The sequence below is a fragment of the Natrix helvetica genome (assembly GCF_964273705.1).
Source record: "Natrix helvetica genome assembly, chromosome: 1".
NCBI lineage: Eukaryota > Metazoa > Chordata > Lepidosauria > Squamata > Natricidae > Natrix > Natrix helvetica.
Window position 1 is genome coordinate 356,747,231 of NC_138548.1, and position 19,353 is coordinate 356,766,583.

Genomic DNA, 19,353 nt, shown 5'->3' on the forward strand with positions numbered 1-19,353 from the left:
ATGAGTGTCCTGTTTGTTGCAAAAGTTTCAGTCAGAATTCCAACATGCTGATACACCAGAGATCACATGAAAAACACTGAATGCCCTATTTGTGGGGAAAGTTTCCATTTCAATTCAAACCTAGTGAAACACCAGAGGACTCGCGTGGGAGAGCCTTTCAAATGACCAGTCTTTGGATAGTACTTTTGGCCAAAATGACTCCTTATCGCAGGGGTGTCAAACTAGATTTCATTGAGGGCTGCATCATGGTTCTGTTTGAACTGGATGGAGGGCTGTGGTGGAAGTGGACTGGGTGGGCATAGCTAGCTTGACGTCACTTGTGTTGGGGGCGCCTGTGGAAGCCCAAGTGCTTTGCCAACAAAAATGGGCTCCCGAGCTCCATTTTCAGCTGCAATGGCCTCCTGCAACCCTCTGCCAGTGCAAATGCTGGCAGAGGCACCATGGGCCAGTCCTTCTCTGTTTTCACAACAGCCCCGCGGGCCGGATTTAATCACCCTGGGCCTTGAGTTTGACACCCCTTCCTTATTACATATAACTAAATATAGATGAGGCAAAAGTTGATGAGTTTGGAGAAGGTTTGAATTTCATTTCTGAACTACCGTTGAGAGTGTAGGTGAAAAAACTGAATATTGGCCTGATCTGAATACTGGCTGATCATTTTGCTGAATTACCCTCACCCCCTGCTCTTCCCGATGAAGCCATCAAATGAATATGCAAATTGTTAAGCTCAACAGTGGCTTCTTCAGAGTTTGGAGAATCCCACCCTTGGGTCCTCCTAGGCCAGCGATGGCAAACATTTTTGGCTCCCGTGCCACAAGTGGGGTGAGCGCGGGGGGGGGCGTGTGCGGGCATGCCGCACCCATAATGCAACGCACGATCCCCCAGTGCGCACAACATTTTTACATGCTTTTTTCGCCCTCCCCAGGCTCCAGAGGCTTTATAGGAGCCTGGAGAGGGCAAAAAGAGCCTCCCCTGCCCCCCCCCCGGAGGCTTCAGGGACCGTCCGGAGGCTTCCATGAAGCCTTCGGAGCACTTAAAACGAACCTCCGAGCAACCCGGAAGTCACTTCCGGGTTGCTCGGAGGGTGGTTTTAAGCGTTCCGAAGGCTTCAGGGAAGCCTCCGGATGGTCCCTGAAGCCTCCGGGGGGGGGGGCGAGGCTCTTTTCGCCCTCCCCAGGCTCCTATAAAGCCTCTGGAGCCTGGGTAAGGTGAAAAATAGCTTTTAAAAAGGTGAACTCATAGGTTCGCCATCACTGTCCTAGGCCTTTCCGTTCCTCACAGGTCCCAATAGGTCAGTTGTCCCCCATAGGTTCCCCACATGGTTCCATAGACCTTTCCCCACCCCCCACAGGGTCTCCACTTCTACTGGATCCCTGCAGTCCAAAGGCCTGACTCCCACCATACCAGGCATCGCAGCCTCCTCCATACCTTTTGAAGATCTCTGAATCTCATGTGGGGAAAGAGGACAGGGCATGTATTTCTGGGCTGTGTGACTGCCTTATGGAAAGAGCCTTTATTTTGACTGTTCCTGGGATTCATCCGTAGGCCATGCAGTGAACTTCTGGAAGCAGCTGTCGTTTTGCCATGGCTGCCTGTGTCAATATGGTGGCTACTTCTTGGTCACTGGGAGTGGGACAAATTGTTGTGTTTTGCTACCTTAACACTTTGTAGACTCTGTTAAGGAATTGTGGGTGAAATGAAAATGGGGTCTGCCTCTGGGAGATCTCCAAAAGGGCAGGCCATGTATCCCTGGGGTGCATCATAAGTGGACAAGTGCCTCTTGGCCAGCATTGTGCTGCAGTTTCCAATAAAAGCCAATGTAGTCCTAGGTTCCATCAACAGAGGAATAATGTCAAAACAACAAGAAAAGATAGAATTGCTTTACGCAATACCACACTTAGAATACATAGTTGAGTGTTGTGGCCCAGCAGGATCTGGTTGAGCTGCTGATGGACTCAGATAGCGAGGAACCATATGCTCTGGACGATGTGGAGGACCCTGGGCAGGGTTCAGATTCAGAGCAGGGACCAGAGAGGCTGGTTGGCCACCAGGAGGCGCCTGAGGCATGGAGCAGTGGGGAGGATCAAAGGCAGTTTGTCCCTGATGCTAGATTGAGAAGGGCTGAGCAACGGAAGCAGCAACTCTGTAGGCAGACTCACAGAAGATAATTAAGCACAGGTGGTTGTGGATTGCCCCTCCCCCCCAAGAGAGTTTATAGCTGAGACGTTGGGAGGGGATATTTGCAGGAAACAACTGTTGGAATTAGTAGTGAAGAAGATCTGTCTGTATATTCTACTTGTGTCTATTCGTTTGGACTATGCGTTGTTCATTTGAAGTATCTGGGTTGCTACCAAGCTACGCTATTTGAAAGTGAGTTGTCTGGGCTCTCAGCCAAAGGATTCGTTATGTTGGTAATTATATTTTATTCAGAAAATTAATATAACTAAAACTCCAAAATAACCCACAAAGCTTTAAAACGAAAGCAAGAATAGACACAACGTTTAAAAAGAAAGCAAAAAAATGTGCAAAAACAGATTTACATATACTATCCCCTCCAGTTGAGTATTCATACATATGTCGGAGCAATATTAGTTACCTTCCCTTGTGAAGCAGGCCCAAAATTTATAAAGTTCTACCTCTATTTACAAACAATTTGACTTTCATCCATCTACTACACAGAGAGGCAAAGTGGTTAACAGGTGAATAAACAGCAAAGTTAAAATAGCATTAACAATTTAGTTTTGCATTGAATTTGTATAAAGTCCAGAATGACTTTTTATTTACCATAATCATTGTCTGTGATCTGTCCGGCATGAAATATCTTTGTTTGATTCTTACGAATAAAACTTTTTCTTAATATTTTGGTTGAGAACAATAAAAACTATTTTGTCTTATTCCTCAAAATCATAAACCTCTGTTGTCGATCCATTGTCACCACAGTCCAGTCCAAATAGTTTTCCAGTTGGATATGGCAAGTCCATTTCCCAGTGACAACCAACTTCCCTTCAAAGTCCGTTCATCACACATCGAATCTGTTCACTCCAGATCTGTAGAATCCACATCTCCTTCAGCCTTCTCCAACCAACCAGCAGTTTCGAAACCATGGTGAGGAGTCTTTTAAGAAGTGGCTGTGCTCCCCATGGGAGCTTCTTGGGAAGAGCTCAGGCTCACAAAGGGATTCTTATGTGCTCATAATCCCAAACGCCTCCATCAGTCTCAGACAAAGGGGACTTCACAGAACAGAAACATTTTTTCTCACCATGATCCTTCAGGGTATTCCACTAGCTGGGTACGACAACAACTATTTCCTCCCTGTGATGCTTCCAGCAAATGACATCCACTGCACATGGCTTTTTGTTCCTGTGTATAATAGAGGTAGTCCTGCCTTGCCATTTGTCTCATGTAGTAAACATTCAAGATTATGATGATATTGGAAAAAACCAGCTTTGCAAATAATCATTGTATTTTAAGCCATCAAATTGTCCCATCATCATGTGTTAGCCATTAGCATGCTTCCCAACCAGCCAAGCAAAGTTCATGGAGAAGACAGAAATGAAATCATAGCAATCAGGTGATGCCTCACTTAATGTCCACAATGGTTCATTTAACACCATATCCAAAATGAGGTCATAAGCCTGTTGCAGTCAAGGTCAATTAAATGCTGTTTTTCAATCAACCCTCTTTAATTCTGACTCGGTAATATGCTTCTTATAGTCCAGTTTGATAAAAATCTTCCCTTTCGTCAGGTGTGCTAGCATGTCCTTCTTTAGGGGCAGCAGGTAAATGTTCTGAACATGTATACCATTTAGCTCTCTATAGCCTACCCATAGATGACTGGTTTTTTTCCGGAACAGGACTGGGCAGCCACTCTGGGTCGAGCCAATTAGATGAACCATCAAAGCTCGTAAGTCCTCCAATTTCCTAGGAGTCATTGAATAGATCCCCTACACTCCACTGCAGATGTTACCTAGTCTGGTAACAAAACGTTCAGAAACCAACCCAAAAGCTCAGAGAAGAAACTATCTTCAGTCATTGAATAAAGTTTGGTTTTAGGCAGTTTAGCACCTAGCAGGAGTACTATGGAGCGGTCAGATGGACAGTGGGGTGGGAGCTCCTCTGAGCCCTCCTCGCTAAACACACCCTACAAGTCCCAGTACAACTATAGAATGAGAGAGTCAGCCTTCTTTCGTTACTGCCCCCACCTCCTGCCTTGGCTTTGGGGCCCTTGGGGCCCTTCCCAGCTCTCCTTTTGCTTTAGTCCTCTGGATTTTAAGCCACCACTTCCTCCAGCTGACATAGGGGTCCCATCTCTGTAGCCATGCTAATCCTAGTACCAGGGGTCTTTTCATACCCAGCGCTATGATGAAACTGGGTCCCTGTGTGACCCCCCCCCATCTGCATTTCTATCCGCTCAGTGATGAATGTCACTAGAATCACCCCTGCTGCAGATCTGTCCAGCTGGCAAAATGCCACCATGACTGGTCTAAATCTCATCTCCAGCTTCCCAACCAGGGCATGGTTGACTAGGCATCTGGTGCACCTTGAGTCCAGAAGGGCCACTAAGTTGGCTTTTTGTCCAGAGGATTGGACTACGAGTTCCATGTAGGTTGTCACCAGAGTGATTGGGGCACTTACAAGGTGTCATTATTGGAGTCGGTGTCACTCTTCCCAGGACCTCTGCTGGGCTAGTTGGAGTCATCTCACCATCTATGGGGGATGGGGTGAACTCTATGATATTGACTCTTTCCAGGGCTGCTTTGTGGGCTCCTGGAGGCAGTTTGGTGGGCTTCTTGGTAAAATCCCAGGGTCACCTTTGGGCAGGATGACTGGATTTGCATTTGGTGGCCCTCCTTCTCAAACTTGTGCAGGCAGTGGAAAGTCACTGGGGGCTCTCCAGAGTTTTCTGCCTCTGCCATCCACTTGGAAATGTCCATTCCAGGAGGAAGTGTTGATGAAGCCTCCCAACAGCATTCAATCTGCTCCTGATCTCTCCCTTGAGCTTCCATAAACGGACTGTGACCTACTTGGAACGAAGCTGTGAATGAGGTGGGCCGGTAGACACGCACAGCTCCACTCATGCGAGCATCGGCCCAAAAGCTTCTCTCGTGTGGAGCTGGAGCAACCCAATTCCCTTTTATCTCTCCCCACCATCCAGGCTACCAAGCTATCTGCTCTCAATGCTCCAAGAGCAGAGCGGGGAGAGGAGCTCAATCAGACAGGTAAGCCCTAGCTCAGCTTTTCTAACTCACTAAGGCTCTGAATGCTGAGAAACCTGAATGAGCGCAAAGCTACACTCTAAAGACTTCACACTTGCATGAGTGAAGCTATGTGCGCACGACTACATGCGCCAGTCCAGCACCTTAAAACACTAACTAAAACTTTTCCTGCCCTCTAGAAACTCATGCCTTTTCTCTGCTGTGTCCTCTGGTATATGACCAGGGTGAAATTCAGTCTGAAACATTCCCCACACTCTGGAGACTCATGTTTTTTCTTCTGTGTGAGTCCTCTGGTGTGTCACTAGGCTGGAATTCTTACTGAAACTTTTCCCACACTCTGGACACTCATATGGTTTCTCTCCTGTGTGAGTCCTTTGGTGTGTCACTAGGCTGGAATTCGTACTAAAACTTTTCCAACATTCTGTACACTCATAGTTTTTCTTCTACGTATATGAGTTATCAGGCTGGAATTCTGACTGAAACGTTTCCCAAACTCAGGATTTTCATATGGTTTCTCTGTTGTGAGTCCTCTGGTGTGTTATGAGTTGGGAATTCTTACTGAAACTTTTCCCGCACTCTGGACACTCATATCGTTTATCTCCTCCAAACTGTACATATTTAATTTTTTATTGTATTTTTGTGATATTCTCTATGGACTGTACACCGCCCCGAGTCCCTTCTGGGAGAGGGGGCGGTCTAGAAGCACAAATAAATTGAAATTGAAATTGAATTCACTCATCCGGTTTTGGGCTCTCATACAGTGGAGCTTGTGGGTTGGAAAGCCAACAGTACAACAGCGACCTCTGTGGCTGAGCTTAAAAGAGTTAAAACTATCGAGTACTGTATTGCTAGAAAGGACGGAAGAGAAGCACAGAGGAACTTCCTCTTCCGAAACAGTCAGGAAGAGAGGGGAGAGTTTCGGGCAGAGAGGCTCTGGCGTCTCTTCCAAGGCTCCAAGCAGCAGCTGGGAGGTGAGTTGAGGGCAGGTGGGAGGAGAATCCGGGAGCAACTCGGGCTCTTTGGTTCCCTCCACGGCCGGGAAGCAGAGAAGCCACTAGATAGAATGTGGAATAACAGTTGAGAGGGATCTTTGAGGTCATCTAGTCCAGCCCCCTTCTCCAGCAGGAGACCTTTTCCATTTCAGGCACATGGCTGTCCAGTCTCTCCCTGAAAGCCTCCAGTGATGGAGCATCCACAACTTCTGCAGGCAAACCGGTTAATTGTTCTCACAGTCAGGAAACGTCTCCTTGTTTCTGGGTTGCTTCTCTCCTTGATTCGTTTCCATCCATTGCTTCTCGTTCTGACTTCAGATGCTCTGGGGAAGAGGTTGAGCCCCTCTTCTCTGTGGCAGCCCCTCAGGTATTGGAAGACGGCTATCATTTCACCCCTCGGCCTCCTCTTCTGTAGACTGGAAGATTTCCAATTTCAACTCTTTTGTTCTGTTATGGACCCTGTTATGTTTTCTTGGCAATAATATTGGACTGATCTGCCACTGTGTCTTTTTGATTTTTTTACTTCCATGTCTAGCCAACATGGATGATATTTCCTATTGGTGCCCCATCCATGTATTAACCGGGTTCAACTAAAAAGGTTCTGTTGAGGACCTTTTCAGATGTTCAGTTTGTATAGGTGGGCCATGCTTACAATTTGTTACATGAGCCTTCAAAGTTACTATGGCACTGCAAAAGCAGATGCAGACCTGGTCCAGAAATCTGTGGTCATCGTTCCTGTGGTTATGCAGGTGCAGAAAAAGGAGTTGCATCAATTTGGTATCTACTAACCGGTGCACATTTATGATGGTTGCAGCATCCCACACTCCTGTTTCCCATTTGTGATCTTCCCAGCTAGCTTCTGACAAGCAAAATCGGTTGGGATGTCAGCAGGAAGTTGCCAGTCAGGGTCTGCTGAAATTGCCTTTAAAAACCCACAACTGCAGAGGAACAGATGTAACTTGGCACTCTCATGTGATATCATGCTTCATGATCAGGCTGCTTAGTGACACATGTGAATCCCAAATGTAGTCATTAAGTGAGGACTGCTTCAATAGGAATGTCACCAGAGTGGTGGTGGAAAGTATTTTCCGACCTTATTTAGATGTCAGGACTTCCATAGGCAAAATGTTTGCTTCAAATCTTGCAGAGGCTTTAGGCATCATTTCATCAGTTAAAGCCCCCACATCTCTAAAAGTAGCTTTAAAGGTTTGATTGTAACCATTTTGGAACATTTTTCAGGCTGAAAATACATGGATTTTCCAGATATATAAATTTGTAGATTTATTTATTTATACTTTTCTCTGCATTCATATATCTACAATTGTATAATCTATCCCTGGAACTTCCAGATAAACCGTATTTCATAATAACCCTTTGGAGTGCTAGGAATTTAGGCTTTTTCTTCACAAAAAATTATTAATTGATCAAAATATAAAATACAAAAGTGCAAAGGAAAATGAAGATAAGGGTAAAAGAAGGGATGAAAAGGGGAGCAAGGAAAGTGTAGGGTTAACAGAAAAAGAAAAGCATTGACTTCTAACATAAAACCTCAACTATTTACTTTTATATGATAATATAAAGTAGTTCTATAATATAAAGTTTGTTCTATAACAACAAACATATCTAATCAACCATACCCAAAATCAAATTTTCAATTTTTTCTCTATCTCAAGATCAAAATCCAAAAGCAGTTTCCACGTACAAGCAAAATTATTCCTGTTCTTTTCTTTAATCAAAGCAGTCAATTTACCCATCTCTGTTAACTTTATCAGGTTACACAGCCATTCATCCATTGTGGGAATGAAAATATTCTTCCATTTTTCTATTGATATAACATCAATGTTTCATTATTTCCCAAGTTCTTTATCCGTTAAGCTTTTCTCTTCATATTCACTTTAATAGTCTTCTGTATGAAGATTTTCATCTTACTCTTTCATCTTTCTTTGCTTTGTGACATGCCCACCATAAATTATAAAAAGCTCTTCTTTATATTTCCAAAATTCATTGCCTTTATATCATTCCCTAACCGTATCATTCCATAAATAGTTGTACCATCAAATTCTTAATTCCTCTAGCTCAAGTATCCTCTTAATTTGGAGAGTCACCCACTCTTTTTGCCAGACAAAACAACAAGGATCAAAGTACAATTTCAAATGTGATAAACCCAAGCCTCTTTCCTTAGCGTCTTATAATAATTTATTTTAAATTCTTGTTTTCTCCCTTGCAATATAAACTTAGAGATCCAAATCGGCCATTATTTAAATGGAGTGTCACAAGTATTGGTAAAATCTGAAACAGAAAATTCATATTTGGTAATCAGGGTGCTGGAGGCTAAAACATATAAAGAATGCCTACAGGAATTGGGTATTTCTAGTATAATGAGGACTAGTGGAGACATGACAGCAGTGTTCCAATATTTGAGGGGCTCCTATAGAGACAAAGTCAAACGATTTTCCAAAGTACCAAAAGAAACAATGGACGGAAACTAACAAAAGAGAGATTACAGCAATCAATCAATTGAATATCTTGCCTTCAGAAGTTTTGGGTGCTCCATCACTGGAGGCTTTCAAAAACAGATTTGACGGCCAGTTGTCTGAAATAGTAGAGCAGAAGGTTGGACTAGAAGTCCTTCAAGGTCCCTTCCAACTCTATTATTCTCTATTATGTTGTATTAATCCTAATTACAGCGATTCTATCCAATAATTGCTGTACTAAGAATATGCATTGACCCAAATCAACAAGAGAATTTTGTGGTTGAATGCAAATGTCAACTTGGATCTCGGTAATCTTCAATGTGTGAAATAAATCATAATCTAAGATTATGTTAGCATTGTGGCATATTTGCTTTCCACTGTTAATGTACAATACGTTATTTTTCTTTTTCTACATCTTCTGCATTTTTCTATATCTTCTGAAAAACCATTTTATAAACAATAACACTTACACATTTTTTTGAATCTTACAGGCATAGAGGATAAGAGCACTCAGGACAACTGAGAATAACAAGCAACGTTAAAAAGCAAAGCAAATCAAGCCAGAAATAAAAATATTCTCCATTTCCTTCAGAAAACCCCAACGTTCTTCTCCTACTCCAGCAGGTGATCAAGAAGAGATTTCAAACTGAAAAGAGTTTGAAGTATGTGGAACAAAAGGATACATTATATGTAGTCCTCAACTTACAACAGTTCATTTACTGAGTGTTTGAAGTTACAACGCCAGTGAAAAAACTGACTTATGACCATTTTTCATACTTATGACTATTGCAGCCCATGGCCACGTGATTTATATTTGAGTCCCTACAAGTGTCCCTAATGTAGTTGAACTTGGCAACTTGGTGATACATTAGAGAATTCACAGCAGGGATAAACTCTTTGAGTGCGCTGATGGTGGGGAAAGTTTTGGTCTGATCTCCGGCCTAGTAATATACTAGAAGATGCACACAAAAAAGAAACCACATGAATGTTCTGATTGTGGAAAATGTTTCATTGCAAATTCCCACCTAGTGACACACCGGACGACTCACACAGGAGAGAAACCCTTTGAATGTGCTCTTTGTGGGAAAAGTTTCAGTCAGAATTCTGACCTGGTGAACCACCAGAGGACTCACACAGGAGAGAAGCCCTTTGAATGTCCTGACTGTGGGAAAAGTTTCAGTAAGAGGTACAACGTGGTGATACACCAGAGGACTCACACAGGAGAGAAACCATATGAGTGTCCAGTTTGTGGGAAAAGTTTCAATCAGAATTCCAACCTGGTAAAACATGAGAGGACTCACACAGGAGAGAAACCCTTTGAATGTCCTATCTGTGAGAAAGGTTTCAGTTGGAATTCCGAGCTAGTGATACACCAGAGGACTCACACAGGAGAGAAACCCTTTGAATGTCCTGACTGTGGAAAAGGTTTCATTAGAAATTCCCATCTAGTGAGACACCAGAGGTCTCACACAGGAGAGAAACCCTTTGAATGTCCTGACTGTGGAAAAGGTTTCATTAGAAATTCCCATCTAGTGAGACACCAGAGGTCTCACACAGGAGAGAAACCCTTTGAATGTCTTGACTGTGGAAAAGGTTTCATTAGAAATTCTCATCTAGTGACACACCAGAGGACTCACAAAGGACAGAAAACTTTTAAATGTCCTGATTGTGGGAAAGGTTTCAGATGCAACTCCAGCCTAGTGATTCACCAGAGGACTCACACAGGAGAGAAACCCTTTAAATGTCCTGATTGTGAGAAATGCTTCAGTCACAAGTCCCACCTGGTGGTACACCAGAGGATTCACACAGGAGAGAAACCCTTTGAATGTCCTGATTGTGGGAAAAGTTTCAGATGCAACTCCAGCCTAGTGACTCACCAGAGGACTCACACAGGAGAGAAACCCTTTACATGTCCTGATTGTGAGAAATGCTTCAGTCACAGGTTCCACTTGGTGGTACACCAGAGGATTCACACAGGAGAGAAGCCCTTTGAATGTCCTGATTGTGAGAAATGCTTTAGTCACAAGTCCCACCTGGTGGTACACCAGAGGATTCACACAGGAGAGAAACCCTTTGAATGTCCTGATTGTGGGAAAAGTTTCAGATGCAACTCCAGCCTAGTGACTCACCAGAGGACTCACACAGGAGAGAAACACTTTAAATGTCCTGATTGTGAGAAATGCTTCAGTCACAAGTCCCACCTGGTGGTACACCAGAGGATTCACACAGGAGAGAAACCCTTTGAATGTTCCTATTGCAGGAAAAGTTTCAGTCAGAATTCCTACCTGGTGAAACATGAGGGGACTCACAGAGGACAGAAATCATACCAGTGTCCATATTGTGGGAAATGTTTCCTTAGCAGATTCGAGCTCATCAGTCACCAGAAGACACACAGAGGAAATAAACCCTTTGAATGTCCTGACTGTGCAAAAGGTTTTAGTCGCAATTCCCACCTAGTGACACACCAGAGGACTCACACAGGAGAGAAACCCTTTAAATGTCCTATCTGTGAGAAAGGTTTCAGTTGGAATTCCGAGCTAGTGATACACCAGAGGACTCACACAGGAGAGAAACCGTTTGAATGTCCTGTTTGTGGGAAAGGTTTTAGTCAGAATTCCAACCTGGTGACACACCAGAGGACTCACACAAGAGAGAAACCCTTTGAATGTTCTGTTTGTGGTAAATGTTTCAGTTATAGCTCCAGCCTAGTGACACACCAGAGGACTCACACAAGAGAGAAACCCTTTGAATGTTCTGTTTGTGGTAAATGTTTCAGTTATAGCTCCAGCCTAGTGAAACACCAGAGGACTCACACAGGAGACAAACCTTTTGAGTGTCCTATTTGTTGGACTTATTGACTTATTCTCAAGGGCACCGGATGGCAGGAGAAAAAATAATGGGTGGAAGCTTGTTAAAATGAGGCCCAACCTAGAAGTAAAGAGAAATTGTCTGTCAGTAAGAGCAATGAATGAATGCAACAGCTTGCCTCCGGGATTGTGGGTGCTCCATCACTGGAGATTTTGAAGAATCGGCTGGACAAGTGTTTAAGTGGGGTGGTATAAAGCTCCCACCTTGAGCAGCAGGTTGGACTAGAAGACCTCCAGCGTCCCTTCCAAGACTATAATGCTAGGTTTCCATGAATTTAGAGGCGGGTTAGAAATCGAGCAGCCCATGAACTTGCTTCTCATAAAGTGGCTTTAAAAAAAAATTATTCGGGAAAATTAATTTAAATTACAAATTGAAAAAAAGAAAGAAATTGTAAAAAACAAAACAATAGGCACATTTAAATAGAAGGGAAAAGGGGTTCAAGAAGACAAAAACAGATTTATATATATTACCCACCCTCAGTTGAGTATTCATGAATATATTGGAACAATATTAGTTCCCTCTCTTTGCAAAGCAAAATTTAAAAAGTAGTTAACAAGTGAACCAACAGCAAAGTTAAAACATCAAAACATTAACAAAGTTTTGCATTTAATTTGTATAAAGTCCAAAATGGCTTTTTATTTACTATAAGTCACCATAATCATTGTCTGTGATCTGTCCGGGATGAAATACCTTTGTTTGATTCTTACGAATAAAACTTTTTCTTAATACTTTGGTTGAGAACAATAAAACAACTATTGTATCTTATTCCTCAAAATCATAAACCTCTGTTCTCGATCCATTTTCCCTAAAGCGTCCAGTCCAAATAGTTTTCCAGTTAGATATGGCAAGTCCATTTCCCAGTGACAACCAATTTCCCTTCAAAGTCCGGTTCATCAAACATCGAATCTGTTCTCCAAATTCTTTCAACCTTCTCCAACCAACCAGCAGTTTCCAAACCACAGTGAGGAATCTTTTAAGAAGTAGCTATGCTTCTCATGGGAGCTTCTTGGGAAGAGCTCGGGTTCACAAAAGAATTCCGTTGTGTGCGCTCATAATCCCAAATGCTTCCATCTGTTTTTCAGGATATTTCCAGGCTGTCTTTTGAGTTGTGTTTGAGCTCTTTTTAGCTGTTTTTAGGTCGTTTTTTAGGCAGTTTCTGTGTTGTTTTTTAGGTCATATTGGCCATTTTGGGCCTTTTTTCAGGCCATTTACGGGCCGTTTTTGGGCTGTTTGGGGCCGTTTTTCAGACTATTTGGGGGGCATTTTCTGAGGGATTTTCCAGGCTGTTTTGAGGCCGTTTTCAGGCTGACCTGTATTTTGGGATGTTTTTGGCTGTTTTGGGGCTATTTTGAGCTTTTTAAAAGGTAGTTTTTAGGCACTTTCTGGGATGTTATTTGGCCCATTTTGGCCATTTTTCAGGCTATCTCCAGGCTCATTTTTTTGGTTTTGGGCTGTTTTTCAGGCTGGGAGGTTTTTTGGGCCATTTTTTGGCCTGTTTTGGACCATTTTAGGACCAATATTTGGACTGTTTTTCAGGTCATTTTTCAGGCTGTTTTCAGCCTGGTTTGGGGGGCATTTTTGGCCAGTTTTAGGCCATTTCCAGGCTGTTTTGAGGCATTTTTCAGGCTGTTTCTGGGAAGTTTTATGGGCCATTTTTGGGGCCATTTTTTGGCTGTTTTCATGCCCCAAACATGGGTGGGTTCACTGAACTGGGCAGAATTTTAACAACTGGTTTGGCCGAATGAATCTAAACCGGTTGAATCCTACTTCTGCCCAGAGGCCACCCTGGACCCAATGGGATCTGGTCAGCTCCCCTAGGCATTGCTCACTGCCATTCCAGAGGTAGGCTGCCTGGCCGAGGAGGCATCCATTGGTGTCCACTATCCACAGGTTTTGTTGCCTCACCTTGGTTTTGGCCAGGTCTTTGCCGAACTCCATCAAAGAGGGTGCTGGTCCCGGAGATGAGAGCCAAACATCGTGATGACACAACGTGCGGTCTCGACAGTCCGAGACCACCGTTGATTCTTTTACCTGCTGCACGGTCCATAGGCACCTAAACCGTCCTGAAGAGATGGTGACAGGGAGACAAATCCTTGTTGGTCTCAGGGACACCGCAAAGTCCCTGATCGACCCAAGGGAAGTTATCCAAGCCGGTGGTAAACAGACAGCCCCCAGGCTGACAAAGTTGGAGACGGCTCCGGAAAGAAGGCAGTGAAAGTGAGTCCAGCTGGTGAGATTTTTTCTTTGAGAATGATTGCCCAAAGAATTTTTTTTAAAAAGATAAATTAGTCCTTTAAGGAAAAGTGTCAGGCCTGTAGTTATGTTTCTTTTAGGATCTTTGACCTGCCACACTTTCTATTATTTTCCTATGCTGTTTCATTAGTGTAGTAGTTGGGAGGGTGGAATAGAAAGGAGTAGGATTGTAGAATGTATTGTTGTGATTCTTTCTAGAAGCTCAAGGTCATCTTTTGTCTCCGCACCTTGACACCTGACCGGAAGCAGAGGGGTGTAGATGCCAGCGTGGAAGATGATGATTGGAACATGTGATGGATTATGGGGTGTGGGGATAGATCATGAACTTTCAACTGGGTGGAATTCCAGGAAGAACATTAGAGTGTCAGGCCTGTAGTTATGTTCTTTTTAGGATCTTTGGCCTGCCACACTTTCTTATAATTTTCTATGCTGTTTCATTAGTGTAGTAGTTGGGAGGGGGGAGTAGAAAGGAGTAGGATTGTGGAATGTATGTTGTCATTCTTTTATAGAAGCTCAAGGTCATCTTTTGTCTCCGCACCTTGACACCTGACCGGAAGCAGAGGGGTGTAGATGCCAGCGTGGAAGATGATGATTGGAACATGTGATGGATTTGTGGGTGGGGATAGATCATGAACTTTCAACTGGGTGGAATTCCAGGATGCAGATCAGAGTTGGAATTCCATAGCCGTGCTAACATGTCTGTTATGAATAAATGGGAACTTTAAGGAAGATTCTGCCTTGGACAATGATTTATTTCATACATGGTACTTAGAACGCTAACACAGAGTTGGAATTCCATAGACGTGCCAACATGCCTGTATGATTAAATTGGAACTTTAAGGATGATTCTGCCTTGGTCTCTGATTGATTTCATGCATGGTATTTGGAACGCTGACATTATTCCAACTCTCCCTTTAAAATAAATCACTAGCACCACCACCCCTCTCAAGGGGGCGCTGGTGATGGGGGTGCTGAATTCCCAACGCTGACCGGGACAGCGTAAAATATCAGCGAACAATTATGAGTAAGCTTTTGGTGATAAGAAGCTGAGATGGAACGCTTCTCTGCTATCTTCAAAGGCAAAGGTATCTGCTTCAAGATTTATTGCAGCTGGCAAGAGAAACAGCCTGAAGGGGAGGAAAAGAAATAGAAGATGAAAGGAATGGAGATCCCAGCCGTCCCCACGCAATCATCTCTGATGGGCTTCCCGGACCATTTCGGACAACTAAACGTGAGTGCATGCTCCCCCTCCTTCCCCCCAGCTTGGAAGCAAGGGTTTGAAAAAAACCTGGAGTGGAGATTTTGACTCCTTCCAGACAGCGATAAATGAAATGACTTATTACCCTGCAACTGAGTGGGAGACAGATTCCCTTTCAAAATGGGAATTTCAACCCAGGCAGCAAGAAGGGATTTGGCCAGCATCTTTCACTTGCCAGCCACAAATTGGGCTGCAACCAGTGGAATGAAGCACCACCAGATTGGGTTTTTTCCCCAGAGTATGGATGGATAAGATGCCACTGGGCACCTCCTTTGCCATCAACATGGGAAAATGCTCCAAGCCAGCAGAGGGCACCTACTTGGCCCATAGCTCCTCCAAGCCAGCAGGGGGATCCTTGGCACATAAACCTCACCTTCCTAAGAGAAACAATCTCCACCATGGAAGAAGGATTTACCAAAGGGATGGCATGGCAGGACAATGTGCACCTGCAATGCCCCAACAGGTTCTTACCCCACCTTCCTACAGAGAAGCAATCTCCACCATGGAAGAGGGGTTTACCAAGGGGGAAGCTGCGAGATGGAGAGCAGGCCAATGTGATGAAGAGGTTCCGATGTTTAGAGATGTAACTAGGTTCCTTTCCTCATGGGGGCCAATAAATTGCCACCATTGCTGTCAACTTTGTGAAGGAGAGAGAGTTCTCCCCCCTGAATTAATGAGGTGTGAATCATCAGCTTTCCAAGCAGCATATTTCCAGATAAGCAGAAAATAAAACCTGAGAACATATTCTAATAAACAACTTTAATATAAAATAAAATAATAATACAAATCTTACTATCTAAATCTTACATTTTGGCAAGAGCTATGTTGCCCACCTCCTTCGGCAGGCGAACGGAAGATCAGAAGGAAAGTAAAAAATGTGTGACGTATTATGAGACATGCTCATTAACCATTGTCAGATAAGAAACAATCCATTCTACTGTATAAATCAGAATATAAGCACAAGTTGACAAAATTAACACAGTGACAAACTTGGCATCTGGGCCACCAACCTCTGGAAGAGGATCCCCAACTTAAGGTGACAAAGAGTCCTACCAAAGGGGAGGCCTCGGAGCAGGGAATTGCTGAAGAACAAACGTGTGTACCAATCGCCACGGCGGTAAAGAGAGGGCCCCAGATGCCACCACAGAAGAGTCATCTGGGCCAACTACCTCGGGAAGAGGACCCTCAACTTAAGGTGACAAAGTGTCCTACCAAGGGGGAGGCCTCGGAGGGGGAGAGAAACCCTTTGAGTGTCCCGCTTGTGGGAAAAGTTTCAGTCAGGATTCCTACCTAGTGATACACCAGAGGACTCACACAGGAGAGAAACCCTTTGAATGTCCTGACTGTGGGAAAAGTTTCAGTCAGGATTCCTACCTAGTGATACACCAGAGGACTCACACAGGAGAGAAACCCTTTGAATGTCCTGTTTGTGGGAAAGGTTTCAGTCACAATTCCCACTTGGTGGTACACCAGAGGACTCACACGGGAGATAAATACTTTGAATGTCCTGACTGTGGGAAATGTTTCAGTCACAAGCCCAGCCTGTTGATACACCAGAGGACTTACACAGGAGAGAAACCGTACTAGTGTCCGGTTTGTGGGACAAGTTTCAGTTCCAATTCCCGCCTGGAGCAACACCAGAGGACTCGCATAGGAGAGAAATCATATCAGTATCCATATTGTGGGGAATGTTTCATTAGAAAATTCTGCCTCATGAGTCACCAGAGAACTCATATAGGAGCGAAACCGTATGAGTGTCCTGTTTGTAGCAAAGGTTTCACTCAGAATTCTAGCTTGATGAAACACCAGAAGTCTCACACGGGAGAGAAACCCTTTGAATGTTTTGACTGTGGAAAAGGTTTCATTACAAAATTATAACTCACAAATCACCAGATGATACACACAGGAGAGAATGCTTTGAATGTGCTGACTATGAGAAACGTTTCACCAAGAATTCCAGTCTGGTTAAACACCAGCGGATTCACACAGGGGATAAACCGTATGAGTGTCCTATTTGTTGCAAAAGTTTCTGTCAGAATTCCAACATGATGATACACCAGAGATCACATGAAAAACACTGAATGCCCTATTTGTGGGGAAAGTTTCCATTTCAATTCAAACCTAGTGAAACACCAGAGGACTCACATGGGAGAGCCTTTCAAATGACCAGTCTTTGGATAGTACTTTTGGCCAAAATGACTCCTTATCGCAGGGGTGTCAAACTAGATTTCATTGAGGGCTGCATCATGGTTCTGTTTGAACTGGATGGAGGGCTGTGGTGGAAGTGGACTGGGTGGGCATAGCTAGCTTGACGTCACTTGTGTTGGGGGCGCCTGTGGAAGCCCAAGTGCTTTGCCAACAAAAATGGGCTCCCGAGCTCCATTTTCAGCTGCAATGGCCTCCTGCAACCCTCTGCCAGTGCAAATGCTGGCAGAGGCACCATGGGCCAGTCCTTCTCTGTTTTCACAACAGCCCCGCGGGCCGGATTTAATCACCCTGGGCCTTGAGTTTGACACCCCTTCCTTATTACATATAACTAAATATAGATGAGGCAAAAGTTGATGAGTTTGGAGGTTTCAATTTCATTTCTGAACTCCCATTGAGAGTGTAGGTGAGAAAACTGAATATTGGCCTGATCTGAATACTGGCTGATCATTTTGCTGAATTACCCTCACCCCCTGCTCTTCCCGATGAAGCCGTCAAATGAATGTGCAAATTGTTAAGCTCAACAGTGGCTTCTTCAGAGTTTGGAGAATCCCACCCTTGGGTCCTCCGGGGCCTTTCCCTTCCTCCCAGGTCCCAGTAGGTCAGTTGTCCCCCATAGGCTCCCCACATGGTTCCATAGACCTTTCCCCACCCCCCACAGGGTTTCCACTTCTACTAGATCCCTGCAGTCCAAAGGCCTGACTCTCACCCTACCAGGCATCGCAGCCTCCTCCATACCTTTTGAAGATCTCTGAATCTCATGTGGGGAAAGAGGACAGGGCATGTATCTCTGGGCTGTGTGACTGCCTTATGGAAAGAGCCTTTATTTTGACTGTTCCTGGGATTCATCCGTAGGCCATGCAGTGAACTTCTGGAAGCAGCTGTTGTTTTGCCATGGCTGCCTGTGTCAATATGGTGGCTGCTTCTTGGTCACAGGGAATGGGACAAATTGTTCTGTTTTGCTACCCTAACACTTTGTAGACTGTGTTAAAGAATTGTGGGTGCAATAAAAATGGGGTCTGCCTCTGGGAGATGTCCAAAAGGGCAGGCCATGTATCCCTGGGGTGCATGATAAGTGGACAAGTACCTCTTGGCCAGCATTGTGCTGCAGTTGCCAATAAAAGACAATGTAGTCCTAGGTTGCATCAACAGAGGAATAATGTCAAGACAACAAGAAAAGATAGAATTGCTTTACGCAATACCACACTTAGAATACATAGTTGAGTGTTGTGGCCCAGCAGGATCCGGTTGAGCTGCTGATGGACTCGGATAGCGAGGAACCATATGAGTCTGCCCTGGACGATGTGGAGGACCCTGGGCAGGGTTCAGACTCAGAGCATGGACCAGAGAGGTTGGTTGGCTACCAGGAGGCGCCTGAGGCATGGAGCAGTGGGGAGGATCAAAGGCAGTTTGTCCCTGATGCTAGATTGAGAAGGGCTGAGAAACGGAAGAAGCAACTCTGTAGGCAGACTCACAGAAGATAATTAAGCACAGGTGGTTGTGGATTGGCCCCTCCAAAGAGAGTTTATAGTTCAGACGTTGGTAGGGGACATTTGCAGGAAACAACCGTTCCAATTAGTAGTGAAGAAAATCTGTCTGTATATTCTACTCGTGTCTATTCGTTTGGACTATCTGTGTTGTTCATTGGAACTAACTATCTGGGTTGCTGCCAAGCTACGCTATTTGAAAGTGAGTTGTCTGGGCTCTCAGCCAAAGGATTCGTTATCTTGGTAATTAAACAGTGGCAAACAGCCAATCCTGTGTTCTGGTTTATTCACAGGCTGGGGGGGCGGGCGGTCAGAACAGTTGAGTGCTGGTCACCATGATATAAAGATGTTGAGACACTGGGAAATATGCACAGAAGAGCAACAAAGATGATAAAAGATCAATAGGAGGGACAAGATAGCGGTCTTCGAGGACTTATGCATCTGACACAAAGAAGAGCAGATTGACTTATTCTCTAGAGCACCAGATGGCAGGATAAGAAGCAATGGGTGGAAGCTAGTTAAAAGGAGGCCCAACCTAGAAGATGTATTTTTTTTGTCAGAGCAATTAATCAGTGGAATAGCTTGCCTCCAGGTTTTGTG

General features: G+C 44.2%; 2 protein-coding genes across 7 annotated transcripts in view; both read left to right on the forward strand.

The window, feature by feature from the left end:
• Window positions 1-10,857, forward strand: part of LOC309384272 (uncharacterized protein) — a 35,305-nt gene extending 24,448 nt beyond the window's left edge. Inside the window, exon 3 of one of the 3 annotated variants that reach the window (XR_014174011.1) lies at window positions 10,787-10,857. The gene's annotated coding sequence lies outside the window, so the exon portion shown is untranslated. Of the gene's footprint in view, window positions 1-10,366; window positions 10,463-10,534; window positions 10,649-10,786 lie in introns of those variants that run through there. The other 2 variants (XR_014174012.1, XR_014174013.1) reach the window with 2 other exon arrangements.
• The window catches only part of LOC309384253 (uncharacterized protein), a 136,255-nt gene that overhangs the window by 66,121 nt on the left and 50,781 nt on the right, over window positions 1-19,353 (forward strand). For 2 of the 4 annotated variants that reach the window (XM_081937512.1, XM_081937513.1), the window contains exon 2: window positions 9,174-12,880. In XM_081937512.1, the coding sequence (XP_081793638.1) occupies window positions 9,642-11,540 (1,899 nt within the window). In that variant the 5' untranslated portion in view covers window positions 9,174-9,641 and the 3' untranslated portion in view covers window positions 11,541-12,880. Of the gene's footprint in view, window positions 1-6,116; window positions 6,188-9,173; window positions 12,881-19,353 lie in introns of those variants that run through there. The other 2 variants (XM_081937510.1, XM_081937509.1) reach the window with 2 other exon arrangements.